The following is a 22,538-nucleotide window of genomic DNA, read 5'->3' as shown; positions in this document are numbered from 1 at the left end:
GAAACTAGAACCAAGAATGCATCCTTCAAAGCAGTACTCTTTTCCCTCACTCTGCCCAGTTCTGTTTTTATTTATTTCACAGTTCTTTCTCTATTTTCTATTTTTTAATCTTCCGAGCCCACCTAGCTGTGGGCAGGGACAGATTGTACCAAGGGCTACAGGAGAGGCTTGGAAGGGTAGCATTTCATCTGTAGGCCTTAGTGAACACCTTTCAAATAGATTAGTAAGTACAATAAATGTGAATTTGTTTGAATTCAAACAAGAAACTGATAGATTTGTGATTCAACAGGGAAAGGGGATAAAGATTTTCTACTAGCCAAATGGGATGACAAAGGTCTCTCTGACAGCTTTGTGCACAACATTAGTTAGTGACTACAAAGAATTAGGCTTTTTCAAAGGAATTGTCACAAAAAAGTGAAGCTGGGCCTTTACAAAATGCAGCTACCTACACACAATCATGAAGGAAAAAAGATCAACATACTGTCCCAAGCTGAGAAGAAGTGGTGTTATCCTGTTCCTAGACTTTTGAATTGTTGTCCAGGCTCCAGATCTGACAAAACAGACAACCTCTATGTCCCAACATACAGAGCAACAGTCAAAGCAAAGTCCACTCACTTACATCAAACTCGCTTTTCTCCTTGAAAACATTGGGGTGGGGTGGGGGGGGAGAAATAATAAACCACGTGCCCTGTTCCTTTTGTGGGCTAAATTTACATGTTTTAGGCATTACCTTTCTTACAGATTACTTCTAACTGCAAAAACTGATGATATGCATTTTTTTACTTCCAGCTCTGGGCAAACCAGCCTGCCGATGTGTCCCTTTGTAGGTTTCCAGTAGGAGAGGGCAAAAACACTTTCTTCCCCCCCTCTGGTGATTCTCCAGTAGGCCTGTCAATAAAACCAGCTACCCCCCCCCCCCCCCCCCCACTTTGCTGTGTAAGCTTAAAGTTGCCTTCTACTGTTCTCTACATGAATGGAGGCCATCCTGGCTAATGGTCCTAGGATGAGGCAACAGATCCTCATTGTATTAGTTGTGAATTCCACAAACCGACCCATCTGGCTTCAATACACACATTCAATGTCTGTTACCTGTGGCTTTTCTTCTTAAACTTCTGTGAATTGTCAATGTTTAAAACACAACCCTTAAATATAACTTAAATCCTAAAATCCTCTGTGAAGAATGAACAAAAATCCCAAAACATGACAAATGCTAAGGAGTTCAAAGGTTGCAATTAAAGAACTTCTACAACATATGCAGAGTACAGAATAATGGGCAACAATACATAAGAACATAAGAAATAGGAGCAGGAGTAGGCCATACGGCCCCTCGAGCCTGCTCCACCATTCAATAAGGTCACGGCTGATCATCAACCTCAATTCCACTTTCCTGCCCGATCCCCATATCCCTTGATTCCCCATGAGTCCAAAAATCTATCTATCTCAGCCTTGAATATACTCAAAGACTCAGCATCCACAGCCCTCTGGTGCAGAGAATTCCAAAGATTCACAACCCTCTGAGTGAAGAAATTCCTCTTCATCTCGGTCTTAAATGGCCCACCCCTTATCCTGAGACTATGCCCCCTAGTTCTAGACACTCCAGCCAGCGGAAACAACCTCTCCGCATCTACCCTGTCAATCCCCTTCAGAATCTTGTATGTTTCAATGAGATCACCTCTCATTCTTCCAAACTCCAGAGTCGCTCTCATCCCAGGAATCAATCGAGTGAACCTTCATTGCACCGCCTCCAAGGCAAGTATATCCTTCCTTAGATAAGGAGACCAAAACACTGCACAGTCCTCCAGGTGTGATCTCACCAAAGGCCCCGTACAATTGTAGCAAGACTTCCTTACTCTTATATTCCAACCCCCTTACAATAAAGGCCAACATGCCATTTGCCTTCCTTATTGCTTGCTGTACCTGCATGCTAGCTTTCTGTGTTTCTTGCACGAGGACACCCAAATCTCTCTGAACACTAACATTTAAAAGTTTCTCAGTTTAAAAAAATATTGTTTTTCTATTCTTCCTACCAAAAAGTGAAAAACCTCACATTTCCCTACATTATACTCCATCTGCCACCTTAATGCCCACTCACTTAGTCTATCTATATCCCTTTGCAGACTGTGTTCTCCTCACAGCGTATTGTCCCACCTAACTTTGTATCGTCAGCAAACATGGATACATTACACTCGGTCCCTTCATCTAATTAATTAATAGATTGTAAATAACTAAGGCCCCAGCACTGATCCTTGTGTTACAGCCTGCCAGCCTGAAAAAGACCCGTTTATCCCTACTCACTGTTTTCTGTCCGTTAACCAATCCTCTATCCATGCTACTATATTAGTCAACTTTCTTAACAGTTCAACAATCAGAAACCAGTCAGTAAGATAACATTACTTGTGCATCTACTTTCTGCATTGACTGCAGCTCATCATTCTATGGGAGAGTGGTGTTCAATGTTCCCTATAGGTGTGCAGCCGTGCAATGATTTGCAAGGTCCCGTGCACTCAAAGTGAGCAGCCGCACACAGTAGAGACCTGGAGCGATGGATGGGGCCCAACAGCCAAAGCGCGAGCGGCTGCAGAGAGCACGGGTAAAGTGCGGGGGGGGGGGGGCGCAGGGAATTTCATCTGATTGGCTCTCAGCTGTCAGCATGCATGGATTGGAGGAGGTGACCACGGTCTGGGCGTGCTGTGCTCTAAGTGCGGGTTCAGAGCTAATGGCTCTTTGTGCAAATGATAGAAATGCAGAGTGAAGGAAGAGAGGGAAACGCCAGGTGTTTTTACTGAGATCCGCCAGGGAGAACACTGCTGCCAGAGAGCAGCCGCTTCGGCAAACTGCCGGCAGCAAGTCTCAGGCTGCTCCTCCACCGCAAACCCAGCTCCCAATATCAGATTTTAAAACTCCAACAATTTTCACCTGATTTAAATGTTGGGAGGGTTTCAATGAAATTCAAATTTTTTACAGGGAGGTGAAAAGATTGTTTATAAAATGCCACATTAAAAAAAAAATTTAAAAAATTTTGGAAGTCAGTCAGCGGGTCGCTAAGAAAATGCACTAAAATGTAACAATGGTGGAGATTTGGTGCGAGGTGAGGCCCGATCAGAGCATCGGACCTGTGAAGGGGCAGTGACCGGCGGCAGTTAAAAGCGGCGGCAGTTGCGAGGTGAGGCCCGATCAGAGCATCGGACCTGTGAAGGGGCAGTGACCGGCGGCAGTTAAAAGCGGCGGCAGATTCAAATCGGCGGCAGTTGCGAGGTGAGGCCCGATCAGAGCATCGGACCTGTGAAGGGGCAGTGACCGGCGGCAGTTAAAAGCGGCGGCAGATTCAAATCGGCGGCAGTTGCGAGGTGAGGCACACCAAATCAACAGCAGAGGAGAGAGGTAAAAAGTAATCAGAGTGTGACGTCACCAGGGAGCAGGTAAGTGATTGGTTGGTGAGTATTTCTCTTTTTTAAATTTTAACTCTGTAGTTTATAGTTACTAGGGTCTTTTCTGGTGTAGCAGGGACTGTTGGTAGACTATACAAGCGCCTTAGAGATATTTTTAATTGGTGGTAGTAAATTAATTTAAATTAAGTAAAGGGAAGGTCATGCCAGGTGAGCCCAGCCGCGTGATATGCTCCTCTTGCTCTATGTGGGAATTCAGGGACCCCGGTGCCCCTGATGACCACGTGTGCCAGAGATGCATCCATCTGCAGCTACTAGCAGACCGCATTGAGGCGCTGGAGCTGCGGGTGGATGGGTTGTTGAGCATTCACGATGCTGAGAGGGTCGTGGATAGCACGTTTAGTGAGTTGGTCACACCGCAGGGAAGGGCTGCACAGGAAGACAGGAAATGGGTGACCACCAGGCGGAGCAATAGAAGCAGGCAGGTAGTGCAGGAGACCCCTGTGACCTCCCCTCTCAAACAAGTATACCGCTTTGGATACTGTTGGGGGGGGATGACTCACCAGGGGAAGGCAGCAGCAGCCAACTTCCTGGCACTGGGGGTGCTCCTGCTGCCCAGGAAGGGGGGAAAAAGTGTGGGAGAGCAATAGTGGTAGGGGATTCTATAGTAAGGGGAACAGATAGGCGTTTCTGTGGCCGTAGACGTGAATCCAGGATGGTTTGTTGCCTCCCTGGTGCCAGGGTCAAGGATATCACTGAGCGGCTGCAGGGCATTCTGGAGGGGGAGGGTGAACACCCAGAGGTCGTGGTCCACATTGGTACCAACGACATAGGTAAAAAGAGGGATGAGGTCCTGCAGCAAGAATTTAAGGAGCTAGGTGAAGGATTAAAGAGCAGGACCTCAAAGGTTGTAATCTCTGGATTACTCCCCGTGCCACGTGCTAGTGGGTATAGGAATAGGAAGATAGAACAGATGAATGCGTGGCTAAAGGGATGGGGGAGGGCTTTAGTTTCCTGGATCACTGGGTCTGCTTCTGGGAAAGGTGGGACTTGTACAAGTCGGACGGTTTACACCTGAACCAGAGGGGAACCAATATCCTTGCGGGGAGGTTTGCTAGCACTGCTGGGGGGGGGTTTAAACTAACTTGGCAGGGGGATGGGGTACAGAGTGGAGCTATAGTAGGGGGTGATTTACAGCCAAATACAGAGGAAAAAACAAGTCAGCTGGGAAGGCAGAGCAAATATGTAAAGGCAAAAGGGAATATGGCAGGGCTGGAAGGCATTTATTTTAATGCAAGGAGTCTTGCAAATAAGGTGGATGAACTGAAGTTGTTGTTGAACACATGGGAGTACGATATTGTTGCTATCACGGAGACATGGTTGAGGGAGGGTCAGGACTGGCAGCTCAATATTCCGGGGTATAGAATCTTCAGGCGAGACAGAGGGGGGTGTAAAAGGGGAGGGGGTGTTGCAATATTAATTAAGGAGTCAATTACTGCTGTAAGGAGGGACGATATATTAGCGGGTTCCTCTAATGAGGCCATATGGGTAGAACTTAAAAACAAAAAGGGGGCAAGCACTTTGCTGGGAGTGTACTATAGGCCCCCAAACAGTCAGGGGGAGATAGAGGAACAGATATGTAGGCAAATCTCAGAGAAGTGCGAAAATAATAGGGTAATAATAGTGGGGGATTTCAACTTCCCCAATATAAATTGGGATAGTCAGAGTGTGAAAGGCTTAGAGGGTGCAGAATTCTTAAAGTGCATCCAGGAGAGCTTTTTGAGCCAACATGTAGAAAGTCCTACAAGAGAGGGGGCAGTACTGGACCTAATTCTGGGGAATGTAGCCGGGCAAGTGGTGGAAGTATCAGTAGGAGAGCATTTTGGCGACAGTGACCATAATTCGGTGAGATTTAAGGTGGTCATGGAAAAAGACAAAGACGGCCCGGAAATAAGGGTTCTAAATTGGGGGAAGGCCGATTTTAATATGATAAGGCAGGATCTGGCCAAAGTGGACTGGGAGCAGCTACTTATAGGAAAATCCACATCAAAACAGTGGGAGACTTTCAGAAGGGAAATAGAGAGAGTACAGCGCCAACATGTTCCTGTAAAGGTCAAGGGTGGGACCAACAAGCAAAGGGAACCTTGGATGACAAGGGATATACAAAAATGCATTAGAAATAAAAGGGGGGCTTTTGGCAGTTACAAAAGACTAAAGACGAAAGAAGCCCTAGAGGAGTATAAAATGTGCAGGGGCATACTTAAAAAAGAAATTAGGAGGGCGAGGAGGGGCCATGAAATAACACTGGCGAGCAAAATAAAGGAAAATCCTAAGATGTTTTATAAGTATATTAAGGGCAAGAGGATAACCAGGGAAAGGGTAGGGCCCATTAGGGACCAAAGTGGCAATCTGTGTGTAGAGCCAGATGATGTAGGCAGGGTTTTAAATGAATTTTTTGCATCTGTGTTCACTATGGAGAAAGACGATGCAGACATAGAAATCGGGCAAGGGGACTGTGACATACTTGAACATATTAGCATCGAGAGGGAGGAGGTGCTAGCGGTTTTAGCAGGCCAAAAAGTGGATAAATCCCCAGGCCCGGACGAGATGTATCCCAGGCTGCTGTGGGAGGCAAAGGAGGAGATTGCAGGGGCTCTGACACAAATTTTCAGAACCTCTCTGGCCACAGGGGATGTACCAGAGGACTGGAGAACAGCTAATGTAGTACCATTATACAAGAAGGGTAGCAGGGATAAACCAGGGAATTACAGGCCAGTGAGCCTAACATCTGTGGTAGGGAAATTATTGGAAAAAATTCTGAGGGACAAAATTAGTCTCCACTTGGAGAGGCAAGGATTAATCGGGGATAGTCAGCATGGCTTTGTCAAGGGTAAATCATGTCTGACAAATCTGATTGAATTTTTCGAGGGGGTGACTAGGGGGGTGGATGAGGGAAATGCTGTGGATGTGGTTTACATGGACTTCAGTAAAGCCTTTGACAAAGTCCCGCATAGGAGACTGGTCAAGAAGGTAAGAGCCCATGGGATCCAGGGTGCCTTGGCGCGTTGGATCCTAAACTGGCTGAGTGGCAGGAGGCAGAGGGTGATGGTCGAAGGTTGCTTTTGTGACTGGAAGCCTGTGTCCAGTGGGGTACCTCAGGGATCGGTGCTGGGTCCCTTGTTGTTTGTGATCTACATAAATGATTTGGATGAGAATGTAAAAGGTATGATCAGCAAGTTCGCAGATGACACGAAAATTGGTGGGGTGGTCAATTGCGAGGAGGAAAGCCTTAGGCTACAGGACGATATAAACGGGTTGGTCAGATGGGCGGAAAAGTGGCAAATGGAATTTAACCCTGAAAAGTGCGAGGTGATGCATTTTGGACGGACAAATAAGGCAAGGGAATACACAATGAGTGGTAGGACCCTAGGAAGTACAGAGGGTCAGAGGGACCTTGGTGTACATGTACATAGATCCCTGAAGGCAGCGGAACAGGTAGATAAGGTGGTTAAAAAGGCATATGGGATACTTGCCTTCATTAGCCGAGGCATAGAATATAAGAGCAGGGAGGTTATGATGGAGCTGTACAAAACGCTGGTGAGGCCACAGCTGGAGTACTGTGTGCAGTTCTGGTCGCCTCACTATAGGAAGGATGTGATTGCTTTGGAGAGGGTGCAGAGAAGATTCACCAGGATGCTACCTGGGATGGAGCGCCTCAGCTATGAAGAAAGACTAAACAGGCTGGGGTTGTTTTCCTTGGAGCAAAGAAGGCTGAGGGGGGACCTGATTGAGGTATACAAAATGATGAGGGGCATAGATAGGGTAGACAAAGAGGAACTTTTCCCCTTAGTAGGGGGGTCAATAACAAGGGGGCATAGATTCAGGGTAAGGGGCAGGAGATTTAGAGGGGATTTGAGGAGGAACTTTTTCACCCAGAGGGTGGTTGGAATGTGGAACTCAATGCCCAAAAGGGTGGTAGAGGCAGGAACCCTCACAACATTCAAGAAGCATTTGGATGAGCACTTGGAATGCCATTGCATACAAGGCTATGGACCAAATGCTGGAAAATGGGATTAGACTGGACAGGGATGGATGGGCGGCGCAGACACGATGGGCCGAAGGGCCTCTTTCTGTGCTGTAAAACTCTATGACTCTATGATTTCTGTTGAGTATCACAAAGCTGTCTCACTTCAGCCATAGTTTCAATTGCCATCAGTTGCTCTGTGAAACGGTACGGACTGAACTTTATTCCGCAAGTGATTGGCTGGTGTGGCTGTCAATCAAGTGCGGGCTAGTCTCGAAGTGGTAGCTAATGGGATTTGCGATGCATAGTACGGTGATTGACAGGTGAGATCAGCTGGGAGTGTTTTAGAAGCTTTTTGTTCAGGCACCAAACTTAAAAAGGTAAATATTGCTCATTTTGTGGGGATACATTGTTTAGGCGTGTTGTGCATGTAACCCCTTCACGGTTCTCTAGATATATGTGAGATGTGGTCTCTGTTGTAGACAGTATTCTATAGTCCAGTAAGGAGATCACTACTACAATGGCTTAATTCTAATTATCTTACTTTATAGTTTTAACGCCAGACAGTATAAGAAGATTACAGGTCAATGAACTAAATTAGACATTTGCATACATTAGAATGAATCTAGACATAATAAACATACATTCTCCGTTTACATGGATTCAAAGGAGAATCTGTCCCTGTGTCCAAATTTGAGTGCACTCTTTCGTTGGCGCGCTTAAGTTGGAGCTCATGGTATGTATAATGTCTGCAAGACTTACGACTCCGAACCCCTTCGTTGAATTCTCTTCACGATCACCGAATCCCACTTTGAGTTCTGGATGCAGAGCTACTAATACGAAGGGTGGCGGCCGAGTTTGGAAACCCGGGACGGGATGCGGCATCCATTTGCCTCCTGAGCCCTCTTTTCAGAGCTCCTGCCCTCTTTTTCCAGTCGCTCCTTTTTCCCGCTCGAAAACCCCGACTCCACCCCTTCCTCCTGGGGTTTCTGCCTGGAGATTGCGCAGCCTCACTGTCTGCAACAGTTGATACTGGTGCAGAATTATGGAAAGTCTGCTCTTAGTCACATTGTGTCCTTAAAAGTTCTTGCTGTACCTTCACATGGGCAACTTTAACCCAGGGATTTATAACAATGATAATACAGTGTCTAAGTTAAAGATTGATAACCATACTTAGCGTACATAACATTTCCAGTGGGTATTACATGCACATTAAAAATATATATTTGCAGAGATGTCATGATGGATTCTTCCCTATATTTTAGAAACAGAAAGTGGTGCGAATGTGAAATCTGCTCCCACAGAGAGTAGTTGAGGCAAATAACATAGATGCATTTAAGGGGAAGCTAGATAAGCAGATTAGGGAGAAAGGAATCGAAGGATATGTTTTAGTGTGAGATGAGGCAAGGTGGGAGGAGGCTCATGTGGAGCATAGACACCAGCATAGACCAGTTGGGCCAAATGGCCTGTTTCTGTGCTGTTTTAAGAAATGGGAACAATATTTTGACCTGGTCGGTTAGTCTCAAACTACAATCTGGGATAAATATTTGTACCGCCACACGCGATCTGGCGCTGACTCGGATCGCCTCAGGCAGTAAACGTGGCTGAAACTCACGGCTCTGCTGCACAGATTCCCAGGGATTGTATGGGTTTTACTCAATTACCCCCCCTCCAACCATCTCTCGAACCCCCTCGTCTCGCACTCTCTCAGCAAGTCTCAGGTTGCTCCTCCAAAGAAAAGATTTTTTTGTTCCAGTTTTCTATAATAGCTGCTTTGGGACGTCTCAGCTGAAAGATCAAATCCATTAAGTGTACCAGTTAATTTAGTGTCAAACCGCCTGTTGCTACAAGCAATGGGAGTAATGTTCTACAATGTAAAGTATCTCAATCACCAGTTTTGACGTTAACAAGAGAAGCGCTGTGTATTAAACAAATCATTTCATAAATGTGCAACTTATAACAGTTTTCTATTAATGGTGTAAAATCAATTTTAATCTTGCAAGGCTTTGCGTGGCTTGTGTAAAGTGTTTGCCACTACCGTGGTGTTCCCTATGAGTTTTAGAAACTGCTTTTGAGTATAACATTAACGGACAGGCATGGATTGCACCATTGAACATTTGCAGGTAGCACGGAGAGTTTGTGAACTCTTTGGACCTCATTGGTCTCAAAGGTAATCCTGCTCCAAAATTGCTGAGTCGTGCAGCAAAGTCCCCCGTAACTGTGAGCAAGTTCTATAGGCTTCATATCTTATGTGCTTCCTTCATAAAACAGACTAGTTAATGTAGCTTTTGTAACATTCAAGTTGAGATTTTACCTCTAATTATGGGAAAGGGTTTTGAGGTCTGATGGTGTCAGGTAGACAATCAAGTGAACCTGTTCATTTTGGATGTGGGTTTTTCTGACATCTTGTGCTAGGTTTGTTACTTTAATTTGAGTTTCTGTACAGGACAAACAGGAAACCGTTCAACCTCTGTCCCCTCCAGCCCAGATCCAAGGTCATCCCGTCCTCTGTTGTTGAATTACAATATGCAGACGACTCTTGCGTCGGCGCTCACTCGGAGGACAAACTCCAAACCTTCGTCAACATCTTCACCGAAGCGTACAAGAGCATGGGCCTTACACTAAACATCCGTAAGACAAAGGTCCTCTACCAACCTGCCCCCGCTACACAGTACTGCCCCCCGATTATCAAAATCCACTACAAGGCCTTGGACAACATGGACCACTTTCCATACCTTGGGAGCCTACGGTCAACAAAGGGCAGATGTCGATGACCAAGTCCAACACCGCCTTCAGTGTGCCAGTGCAGCCTTTGGTCGCCCGAGGAAGAGAGTGTTTGAAGACCAGGACCTCAAACCCAGCACTAAGCTCATGGTCTACAGAGCAGTAATGATACCTGCCCTCCTGTGTGCTTCAGAGACATGGACCATGTACAGCTGGCACCTCAAAGCAATGGAGAGGTACCACCAAAGCTGCCTCCGCAAGATCTTGCAAATCCATTGGCAGGATAGGCGCACCAAAGTCAGTGTTCTTGCTCAGGCCAACATCCCCAGCATCGAAGCTTTGACCACGCTCGATCAGCTCCGATGGACAGGTCACATCGTCGCATGCCCGATACGAGACTCCCAAAACAAGCGCTCTACTCGGAGCTCCGACACGGCAAGAGAGCCCCAGGTGGGCAGAGGAAACACTTCAAGACACTCTCAAAGCCTCTTTGAAAAAGTGCAACATTCCCACTGACACCTGGGAATCCCTGGCCCAAGACCACACAAAGTGGAGGAGAAGCATCCGGGAAGGCGCCGAACACCTCAAGTCTCTTCGCCAGGAGCAAGCGGAAGCCAAGCGCAAACAGCGCACGTCAACCCAGGCACCCCACCCACCCATCCCTTCAACCACCGTCTGCCCCACCTGTGACAGAGACTGTAGGTCCCACATTGGACTCATCAGTCACCTGAGAACTCATTTTTTATGTGGAAGCAAGTCATCCTCAGTTCCGAGGGACTGCCTAAGAAGAAGTATTTCTAGCAGAGCTTCTCTCCCTTAGGATCTTGTGGCAAACAGTCTGAAGATAACATATCCCAAATCCTTATTGAAAACAAAACATAAGAACATAAGAATTAGGAGGAGTAGGCCATTTGGCCCCTCAAGCCTGCTCCACCATTCAATAAGATCATGGCTGATCTGATCTTGGCCTTGACTCCACTTCCCTGCTCACTCCCCATAACCCTTGACTCCCTTATCGTTCAAAAATCTGTCTATCTCCACCTTAAATATATTCAATGACCCCGCCTCCACAGCTGTCTGGGGTGGAGAATTCCAAAGATTCACAACCCTCAGAAGAAATTCCTCCTCATCTCTGTTTTAAATGGGTGCCCCCTTATTCTGAAACTATGCCTTAGTTCTACGAGGGGAAACATCCTCCCTGCATCTACCCTGTCAAGCCCCCTCAGAATCTTATACGTTTCAATAAGATCACCTCTCATTCTTCTAAACTCCAATGAGTATAGGCTCAACCTTTCTTCATAAGACAACCCCTTCATCTCAGGAATTAACCTAGTGAACCTTCTCTGAACTGCCTCCAAGCAACTATATCCCTCCTTAAATAAGGAGACCAAAACTGTACGCAGTACTCCAGGTGTGGTCTCACCAACGTCCTGTACAGTTGTAGCAAGACTTCCCTACTTTTATATTCCATCCCCCTTGCAATAAAGGCCAACATTCAATTTGCCTTCCTAATTACTTGCTGTACCTGCATGCTAACTTTTTGTGTTTCATGTACAAGGAGCCCCAGGTCCCCTTGTACCGCAACATTTTGTAGCCTCTCTCCATTTAAATAATAATTTGCTTTTTTATTTTTCCTACCAAAGTGGATAACCTCACATTTTCCCACATTATACTCCATCTGCCAAATTTTTGCCCACTCACTTAACCTATCTATATCTCTTTGCAGATTCTTTGTGTCCTCTTCACAACTTGCTTTCCCACCTATCTTTGCATCAGCAGCAAATTTGGCTACAGTACACTCGGTCCCTTCATCCAAGTCATTAATATAGATTGTAAACAGTTGAGGCCCCAGCACTGATCCCTGAGGCACCCCACTAGTTACAGTTTGCCAAACTGAAAATGACCCATTTATCCCGACTCTCTGTCTTCTGTTAGTTAGCCAATCCTCTATCCATGCTAATATATTACCCCCAATCCCGTGAGCTCTTATCTTGTGCGGTAACCTTTTATGTGGCACCTTATCGAATGCCTTCTGGAAATCCAAATACACTACATCTACTGGTTCCCCTTTATCCACCCTGCTCGTTACATCCTCAAAGAACGCTAGCAAATTTGTCAAACATGATATCGCTTTCATAAAACTATGCTGACTCTGCTTGACTATATTATGATTTTCTAAATGTCCTGCCCACTACTTCCTTAATAATGGACTCCAGCATTTTCCCAATGTCAGATGTTAGGCTAACTGGCCTATAGTTTCCTGCTTTCTGTCTCCCTCCTTTTTTGAATAGGGGTGTTAGATTTGCGGTTTTCCAATCCGCTGGGACCTCTCCATAATCCAGGGTATTTTGGTATATTGCAACCAATGCATCCACTATCTCTGCAGCTACTTCTTTTAAGACTCTAGGATGCAGGCCATCGGGTCCCTCCACCTTTCTCATACTTCCTGACCCGTGTCAGGGAACAACCCACACCCCCCTCAATGGCACGGTTTTCCATCCCCAATCTTTGGGATCACTCAATGCAGCTTTCTCCTTCCACCCAATCCCGAACAAAAATTCGCTGTTAGAAATCCTGAGGCTTGAAATATTGGGATGCAACAGGGCAGTATTGTATTTTTTGAACTTCAGGCTGGCCAGCTGGACTGAGTCTTTTCCGCTCAACAAAAAGTGTGAATGAACATTACGTATTTAGTAAGAAAAATTAACAGGGCATTGACAAGTCTCGTCACAAATATTATATTTAAAGTTGCATGCAGAATAATAAGTGGATAGACTAGAGAAGCTGGGGTTGTTCGCCTTGGAGCGGAGAAGGCTAAGAGGAGATTTGATAGAGGTGTTTAAAATCATGAAGGATTTAGAGAGAGTAAATAATGAGGAATTGTTTCCATGGCTGAAGGGTCCATAACTAGAGGGCACAGATTTAAGATGATTGGCAAAAGAACCAGAGGAGACATGAGGAAAAAAAAATTATGCAACGAGTGGTTAGGATTTGGAATGCACTGCTTGATAGGGTGGTGGTTAGAGATTCAATAGTAACCTTTAAAAGGGAATTGGATAAATACTTAAGAAAAAATTGCAGGAATATGGGGAAAGAGCAGGGGAGTGGGACTAACTAGAGTGTTCTTCGAAAGAGCTGGCGCAGACTCGATGGGCGGAATGGCCTCCTTCTGTGTTGTACAATTCTATGATTCAATACGTTGCTTTGTGGTGCAGTTCAGAGAAGATTGAGCCAGAGACTCGAGTGGCAGAAAGTTAGAACAGTTAGAAAGTTGCATCAAGGCAGAGTGCAGCAATATCTGTGAATGTCTTTGAATCCTTTCCTAGCAGTTACAAGCTTGCTCAGGGTGACCACGGTTGCTAGGACATGGTTTAAACAATCGCAGACTCGATCCCTTGGTTGTCCTGCTCAGGTTAAAGTGCGTGCGAAGAGGCAAACAACTTCAACCCTCCCCAATCTGCACTTAGCAGCTTTCCGCAAACGCTTCACCCCTTTCAATTGATTTCCTTTTTGGCCCCAAAAAGTGGGGGAGTTGAAAGCCCCACATAAAATCCAAACACGGTAAATAAAGCGACATTGCACATTTAAAAACTGAGTGTGTGCCAAATCTTCTTGGGGAAACACGTTTTTAAAATAGTAAAACTGATTTGCACGTATCTATTGCACCCTAAACCGACCCTGAAACCAAGAAGCAACGTTTCTCATAAATCTCAAAAATTGTTACTAAACTTTTCAATTCAATTTTTATTTGCCATATGTAACCAGTACAAGTACAATGGAATGCTTACTCCCCATAGAGACACGTCAGCTATTCTTACAGCGCCGTGTTCAGAAAGTCAGTTCAATGGCTTCCAGTGGCAGTGGGAGCACGATGTCCCTCAGCCGCTCCGTCCTCCTCGTCACCGCGGCCTCCTCCTCACTGTTACCAGCTCCACGTGTGGTGGCCTGCTTCTCCCGCTCACGATCCGACCTCTGGCCACCATGCCCGGCTCCCCTCCTCCCAGTCGGACTGCGAGCTTCCCGCCATGGAGCTGCCGGCTGACGTGCTGCAGCGGGTCGTCGTGGCTGCTACTGCTGCTCGTTGTGCTGCCTCCGCCCGACTCGCCGAACACATCGTCGGGATGTGAATGCTCCGGTCGCTGGCCTCCTCCTCACCGTCGCCGGCTCCACGGTCCGACGGCCCGGGGCCTGCTTCTCCCGCTCACGGTCCGGCCGCCATGCTCGGCTCCCCTCCTCCCAGTCGGAATGCCTTCCCGCCGAGGAGCTGCCGGCCGACGTGCTCCAGCAGGTCGTCGTGGCTGCTGCTGCTGCTCGCCGCGCTGCACTGCCTCCGCCCGACTCGCCGAACACTTTGCTCCGGTTGCGGGAGCGAGCGCAGGCCGCCCAAAGCAGGGAGAGCGCGCTAGCACCAGACCGTCTCGGTCACCATCTTGACTCTACTTGAATCTAACATGCGAAGCGCATGCACTGAAAACCGGCATTTCCGATTGTCAAGAATGCTCTTGACAGATTGGATGCCTGCACTAGAGAAGGGCCTCTGCGGGCGGATAGTTCCGCTTTCTGGAGAACCTCCGCCCGCAGAAAACCCTTAGAAATCTTACGCCTAGTAAAAGCAGGCGTACGGCCTTCTTTTACCAGCATAACAGTTGAAAAAAAAGTTTTAAAAAATTTTCTTCACTCATTTATAATTTAAAAATACTTTAAAAAAAGGGTAAGTTTATTTTTAGCCCCGTAAAAAGCTTTATTTTTTTTTCAAAAAATTAAATTTTTGTTTAAAATATAATTTATTGTAATTTCAACTAATTTTAAAAAGGTGATGTTTTTTAAAAATGTATTTAAAGTTTTACTATGTTTTTGGGGTGATTGCCATTCATATATTTGACAGGTCTATCTGCTATTGGCTGGCCTGGCCCACGTGATCCCAGGGACGCTTGTGAACCGCATGCGCTCCTGGGATACGTGGGCCCTGCACACTTGGGAGTTTGAGGGGCCCAGGATCGAAGTATAGGCGCCTCGGGAGCACTCAGGTAAGTTTGCAGATTTTTCCAGATCGGAGGCCTTCACACGCAGGAAGCCTTCTGTGGTAGAGAATTCCACAGGTTCACCACCCTCTGAGTGAAGAAATTTCTCATCATCTCAGTCCTAAATGTCCTACCCCATATCCTGAGACCCCTCGTTCTAGACCCCCCAGCCGGGGGAAACATCCTCCCTGCATCCAGTCTGTCTAGCCCCGTCAGAATTTTATACATTTCAATGAGATTCCCTCTCATTCTTCTAAACTCTAGTGAATACAGGCCTAGTCGACCCAAACTTTCCTCATACGGCAGTCCTGCCATCCCAGGAATCAGTCTGGTGAACCTTCGCTGCACTCCCTCTATGGCAAGTATATCCTTTCTTAGGTAAGGAGACCAAAACTGCACACAGTACTCCAGGTGTGGTCTCACCAAGGCCCTGTATAACTGTAGCAAGACATCCTTGCTCCTTTACTCAAATCCTCTTGCAATGAAGGTCAACATACCATTTGCCTTCCTAACTGCTTGCTGCACCTGCATGTTTGCTTTCAGTGACTGGTGTACAAGGACTCCCAGGTCTCTCTGTACATCAACATTTATCAATTCATCACCATTTAAATAATACTCTGCCTTTCTGTTTTTCCTACTGAAGTGAATAACTTCACATTTATTCACGTTATACTGCATCTGCCATGTATTTGCCCACTCACTCAACTTGTCTAAATCACCTTGAAGCCTCTTTGCATCCTCCTCATAAATCATTTCTTTTGGCTCAAGTGAAAGTTGCTGCTTTTGTTGTAAAATTTGCCCATGGACAAAAAAGGTCATGCTCAGGAATTCATGGCCCGCTCAATACAAATAAAAATAGGAGGGAACATTGGTGGTGTCTCAGTGGAGTTTGTGGCCCGCTCAATGCAAATAAAAATAGGAGGGAACATTGGTGGTGTCTCAGTGGAGTTTGTGGCCCGCTCAATGCAAATAAAAATAGGAGGGAACATTGGTGGTGTCTCAGTGGAGTTTGTGGCCTGCTCAATGCAAATAAAAATAGGAGGGAACATTGGCGGTGTTACCAGCAAAGAGATCACCTTTGATGATATCTGCCTTTAAGTTCATGAAATGGAGTTTGGAGATGTCTTAAGACAATAAATACTAATTTATTATGAGTGCCTTACATTATAGTGGCTTTCCCCTCCTATGCCATCCAAATTAGCACCTCAGCATTACCTCAGAAATGTAATTTCATGTCTTAAATTGTATAAAATGCTGAAATAATTATGTGATATTTTCAATGCTCTGCTCACTATTATTTGTAAATTTTATCTCAAGTTGTTGTGTGACACAGATTTCACAGTGCAGGCTGGGTATTACTAGAACCCCCTTTGCACTGCACTGAGTTTGAAAGTAATGTTTTTTTTATTGCACAAATGTTTAAGAAAGTCTCTATGCAGTAAAAGCTGATTTTGAAATATATGTTCATAATGCCTATTGCAAGTCAATATCAGTAATAAGCACTGGGTCTTACCAAGCCTGTTAACCACATATCGTCCAAGAAATCCAGTTGCTCCAAAAACTGTAGCCACAATCCCACTAAAAGATGAACGTCCACCTTTACCACCGGGAATGAGAGCATGATGAAGCTTCCTCTTTTGAATCAAAATGGACACTGCTGAGGCCAAACCTGGTGACACAGCACCTGAAAGTCAATGCAGGCACTGAAGGTTACCTACATATGGTATGCAACAGGTAATTACAATTTCTATTTACAGGAAATATTGCCTACACACCAATTCTACACATTCTAATGAAACAACGTTTTATACACAGATCAGCAAGACAGTTGCTACCGGCAGCTTATCCAACAAATGAGCAGAATTACTCTATAGTATAAAACTATTGAAATATTGTCTGAGAACAGTAAAGTTTTATACGGGCAAACACATATTCTAAAAGATTTTTTTTTTTTTTTTTTTTTTTTTAAATAGAGTACCTTCTGAATACCAGATTGACTTTCCTAAAGGCCACAACAGAGGGCTCATATCAAAATACACATTCTACACCCAACAAGCAATATTTTACATAATGATGCAATTACTCAAAGTTTAATTCATGTACTGGTTCTAACAGATCTGATTCAGTAACAGGGTTAACAAAGGTTGCTGACCTGACTTCTCAATGCATTTTCATTAACTGTGGTTTCCAGTTCCACATATCGCCCATCCTTATATGGTCCATCTCTGACTTGTTCCTCCTTTTCCTAAACATCTCTCTCCACCTCTGGCTGTGGGCTTTGAACAGATATTTATCACAAATCTACACGATCCCACACTTACTTGGATTAACTGCATTGTATCTGATCTGATAATTTTTCACATCAGAGTTGATTAAATACCCTCATCTATGGTCAAGACCCTGAGCCATCGCTCACCTCTCTCCCTCTTATGACGGCAAAAGTCCCTCTGTTGCATATTTTCTACCCCATGAGCCGTCATATCCAGCTCCAGATTAACCTCACCAAACAGCCCATCGACAACACACAACTGTGGCAAATACACAATTATCTGAGGCCCCAAATATTCTTTCCATGTAAGACAGCAATTTGCACACTTTCTCCAATCTATTATGCTGTATTTGCTGGTAACATTGCGGTATCCTCTACACAGAACTGATCAAATGCAGATTGCACGATCATTTTAGTGAACATCTGTTCCCTCTGTGCCTCACCACTTCAATCCCATTAACAAGAGTTGCCAGGATCATCGTCAACATTATATACAAGCGGTACGGGGAAGAGAGGCCGGGTAAGGTTGAAACTAAGCCCAATCACACTTACGTGACATTGGAAGGACGCGACCTCGGCATCCGCCACTGAGCACCGCCGCCATCTTGTGTCAGGTGACACCCAACATCCAATCCACGAGCGAAGCTACGCGACGTCACCGCGAGCCTAAAGGGGGAGGAGCCAACGACTACCAATAGGGTCAGTGCATACACCTCGCTGTGTATCAATAGGGTCAGTGCAACATCCACCGCGCTGTGCATTAATAGGGTCAGTGCACCAAATACCGCACTGTGTATCAATAGGGTCAGTGCACCATACACCTCGCTGTGTATCAATAGGGTCAGTGCACCAAATACCGCACTGTGTATCAATAGGGTCAGTGCACCATACACCTCGCTGTGTATCAATAGGGTCAGTGCACCAAATACCGCACTGTGTATCAATAGGGTCAGTGCACCATACACCTCGCTGTGTATCAATAGGGTCAGTGCACCAAATACCGCACTGTGTATCAATAGGGTCAGTGCACCATACACCTCGCTGTGTATCAATAGGGTCAGTGCACCAAATACCGCACTGTGTATCAATAGGGTCAGTGCACCATACACCTCGCTGTGTATCAATAGGGTCAGTGCACCAAATACCGCACTGTGTATCAACAGGGTCAGTGCACCATACACCTCGCTGTGTATCAATAGGGTCAGTGCACCAAATACCGCACTGTGTATCAATAGGGTCAGTGCACCATACACCTCGCTGTGTATCAATAGGGTCAGTGCACCAAATACCGCACTGTGTATCAATAGGGTCAGTGCACCATACACCTCGCTGTGTATCAATAGGGTCAGTGCACCAAATACCGCACTGTGTATCAATAGGGTCAGTGCACCATACACCTCGCTGTGTATCAATAGGGTCAGTGCACCATACACCTCGCTGTGTATCAATAGGGTCAGTGCACCATACACTTCGCTGTGTATCAATAGGGTCAGTGCAACATCCACCGCGCTGTGCATTAATAGGGTCAGTGCACCAAATACCGCACTGTGTATCAATAGGGTCAGTGCACCATACACCTCGCTGTGTATCAATAGGGTCAGTGCACCAAATACCGCACTGTGTATCAATAGGGTCAGTGCACCATACACCTCGCTGTGTATCAATAGGGTCAGTGCATACACCTCGCTGTGTATCAATAGGGTCAGTGCACCATACACCTCGCTGTGTATCAATAGGGTCAGTGCACCAAATACCGCACTGTGTATCAATAGGGTCAGTGCACCATACACCTCGCTGTGTATCAATAGGGTCAGTGCACCAAATACCGCACTGTGTATCAATAGGGTCAGTGCACCATACACCTCGCTGTGTATCAATAGGGTCAGTGCACCATACACCTCGCTGTGTATCAATAGGGTCAGTGCACCATACACTTCGCTGTGTATCAATAGGGTCAGTGCAACATCCACCGCGCTGTGCATTAATAGGGTCAGTGCACCAAATACCGCACTGTGTATCAATAGGGTCAGTGCACCATACACCTCGCTGTGTATCAATAGGGTCAGTGCACCAAATACCGCACTGTGTATCAATAGGGTCAGTGCACCATACACCTCGCTGTGTATCAATAGGGTCAGTGCACCAAATACCGCACTGTGTATCAATAGGGTCAGTGCACCATACACCTCGCTGTGTATCAATAGGGTCAGTGCACCAAATACCGCACTGTGTATCAATAGGGTCAGTGCACCATACACCTCGCTGTGTATCAATAGGGTCAGTGCACCAAATACCGCACTGTGTATCAACAGGGTCAGTGCACCATACACCTCGCTGTGTATCAATAGGGTCAGTGCACCAAATACCGCACTGTGTATCAATAGGGTCAGTGCACCATACACCTCGCTGTGTATCAATAGGGTCAGTGCACCAAATACCGCACTGTGTATCAATAGGGTCAGTGCACCATACACCTCGCTGTGTATCAATAGGGTCAGTGCACCAAATACCGCACTGTGTATCAATAGGGTCAGTGCACCATACACCTCGCTGTGTATCAATAGGGTCAGTGCACCATACACCTCGCTGTGTATCAATAGGGTCAGTGCACCATACACTTCGCTGTGTATCAATAGGGTCAGTGCAACATCCACCGCGCTGTGCATTAATAGGGTCAGTGCACCAAATACCGCACTGTGTATCAATAGGGTCAGTGCACCATACACCTCGCTGTGTATCAATAGGGTCAGTGCACCAAATACCGCACTGTGTATCAATAGGGTCAGTGCACCATACACCTCGCTGTGTATCAATAGGGTCAGTGCATACCCCTCGCTGTGTATCAATAGGGTCAGTGCACCATACACCTCGCTGTGTATCAATAGGGTCAGTGCACCAAATACCGCACTGTGTATCAATAGGGTCAGTGCACCATACACCTCGCTGTGTATCAATAGGGTCAGTGCACCATACACCTCGCTGTGTATCAATAGGGTCAGTGCACCAAATACCGCACTGTGTATCAATAGGGTCAGTGCACCATACACCTCGCTGTGTATCAATAGGGTCAGTGCACCATACACCTCGCTGTGTATCAATAGGGTCAGTGCACCATACACTTCGCTGTGTATCAATAGGGTCAGTGCACCATACACCTCGCTGTGTATCAATAGGGTCAGTGCACCAAATACCGCACTGTGTATCAATAGGGTCAGTGCACCATACACCTCGCTGTGTATCAATAGGGTCAGTGCACCATACACCTCGCTGTGTATCAATAGGGTCAGTGCACCATACACCTCGCTGTGTATCAATAGGGTCAGTGCAACATCCACCGCGCTGTGCATTAATAGGGTCAGTGCACCAAATACCGCACTGTGTATCAATAGGGTCAGTGCACCATACACCTCGCTGTGTATCAATAGGGTCAGTGCACCATACACCTCGCTGTGTATCAATAGGGTCAGTGCACCATACACTTCGCTGTGTATCAATAGGGTCAGTGCAACATCCACCGCGCTGTGCATTAATAGGGTCAGTGCACCAAATACCGCACTGTGTATCAATAGGGTCAGTGCACCATACACCTCGCTGTGTATCAATAGAGTCAGTGCACCAAATACCGCACTGTGTATCAATAGGGTCAGTGCACCATACACCTCGCTGTGTATCAATAGGGTCAGTGCACCATACACCTCGCTGTGTATCAATAGGGTCAGTGCACCATACAACGCACTGTGTATCAATAGGGTCAGTGCACCATACACCTCGCTGTGTATCAATAGGGTCAGTGCATACACCTCGCTGTGTATCAATAGGGTCAGTGCACCATACACCTAACTCTCTATCAACAGGGTCAGTGCACCATACACCTCGCTGTGTATCAATAGGGTCAGTGCAACATCCACCGCGCTGTGTATTAATAGGGTCAGTGCAGCAAATACCGCACTATATATCAATAGGGTCAGTGCACCATACACCTCGCTGTGTATCAATAGGGTCAGTGCAACATACACCTCGCTGTGTATCAATAGGGTCAATGCACCAAATACCGCACTGTGTATCAATAGGGTCAGTGCACCATACACCTCGCTGTGTATCAATAGGGTCAGTGCATACACTGCGCTGTGTATCAATAGGGTCAGTGCACCATACACCTAACTGTGTATCAACAGGGTCAGTGCACCATACACCTCGCTGTGTATCAATAGGGTCAGTGCACCATACACCTTGCTGTGTATTAATAGGGTCAGTGCACCATACACCTCGCTGTGTATCAATAGGGTCAGTGCACCATACACCTCGCTGTGTATCAATAGGGTCAGTGCACCATACACTTCGCTGTGTATCAATAGGGTCAGTGCACCATACACCTCGCTGTGTATCAATAGGGTCAGTGCACCAAATACCGCACTGTGTATCAATAGGGTCAGTGCACCATACACCTCGCTGTGTATCAATAGGGTCAGTGCACCATACACCTCGCTGTGTATCAATAGGGTCAGTGCACCATACACCTCGCTGTGTATCAATAGGGTCAGTGCAACATCCACCGCGCTGTGCATTAATAGGGTCAGTGCACCAAATACCGCACTGTGTATCAATAGGGTCAGTGCACCATACACCTCGCTGTGTATCAATAGGGTCAGTGCACCATACACCTCGCTGTGTATCAATAGGGTCAGTGCACCATACACTTCGCTGTGTATCAATAGGGTCAGTGCAACATCCACCGCGCTGTGCATTAATAGGGTCAGTGCACCAAATACCGCACTGTGTATCAATAGGGTCAGTGCACCATACACCTCGCTGTGTATCAATAGAGTCAGTGCACCAAATACCGCACTGTGTATCAATAGGGTCAGTGCACCATACACCTCGCTGTGTATCAATAGGGTCAGTGCACCATACACCTCGCTGTGTATCAATAGGGTCAGTGCACCATACAACGCACTGTGTATCAATAGGGTCAGTGCACCATACACCTCGCTGTGTATCAATAGGGTCAGTGCATACACCTCGCTGTGTATCAATAGGGTCAGTGCACCATACACCTAACTCTCTATCAACAGGGTCAGTGCACCATACACCTCGCTGTGTATCAATAGGGTCAG

The 22,538-nt window shown here is 46.3% G+C and overlaps 1 protein-coding gene across 4 annotated transcripts in view; it reads right to left on the bottom strand.

Annotated features, from left to right (window-relative positions):
* ndufa9a (NADH:ubiquinone oxidoreductase subunit A9a) overlaps nucleotides 1-18,082 on the bottom strand; it is a 42,342-nt gene extending 24,260 nt beyond the window's left edge. For 2 of the 4 annotated variants that reach the window (XR_015081558.1, XM_086010258.1), the window contains exons 1-2: nucleotides 17,977-18,081; nucleotides 16,669-16,839 (exon numbers count right to left, since the gene is read on the bottom strand). Coding sequence is in view for 2 of the 4 variants with exons in the window: in XM_086010258.1 (XP_085866384.1) it covers nucleotides 16,669-16,839; nucleotides 17,977-18,028 (223 nt within the window). In the remaining 2 variants the exon portion in view is untranslated. Of the gene's footprint in view, nucleotides 1-16,668; nucleotides 16,840-17,976 lie in introns of all 4 variants that reach the window. The other 2 variants (XR_015081557.1, XM_086010259.1) reach the window with 2 other exon arrangements.
* Between the last annotated feature and the right edge of the window lie 4,456 nt (nucleotides 18,083-22,538).

This window comes from Somniosus microcephalus, chromosome 17 (genome assembly GCF_052327205.1).
Source record: "Somniosus microcephalus isolate GS21.2 chromosome 17, FLI_Smic_1.0, whole genome shotgun sequence".
Lineage (NCBI taxonomy): Eukaryota > Metazoa > Chordata > Chondrichthyes > Squaliformes > Somniosidae > Somniosus > Somniosus microcephalus.
The sequence above is the reverse complement of the archived record's forward strand: the minus strand, read 5'-3'. Positions and strand labels throughout refer to the sequence as shown.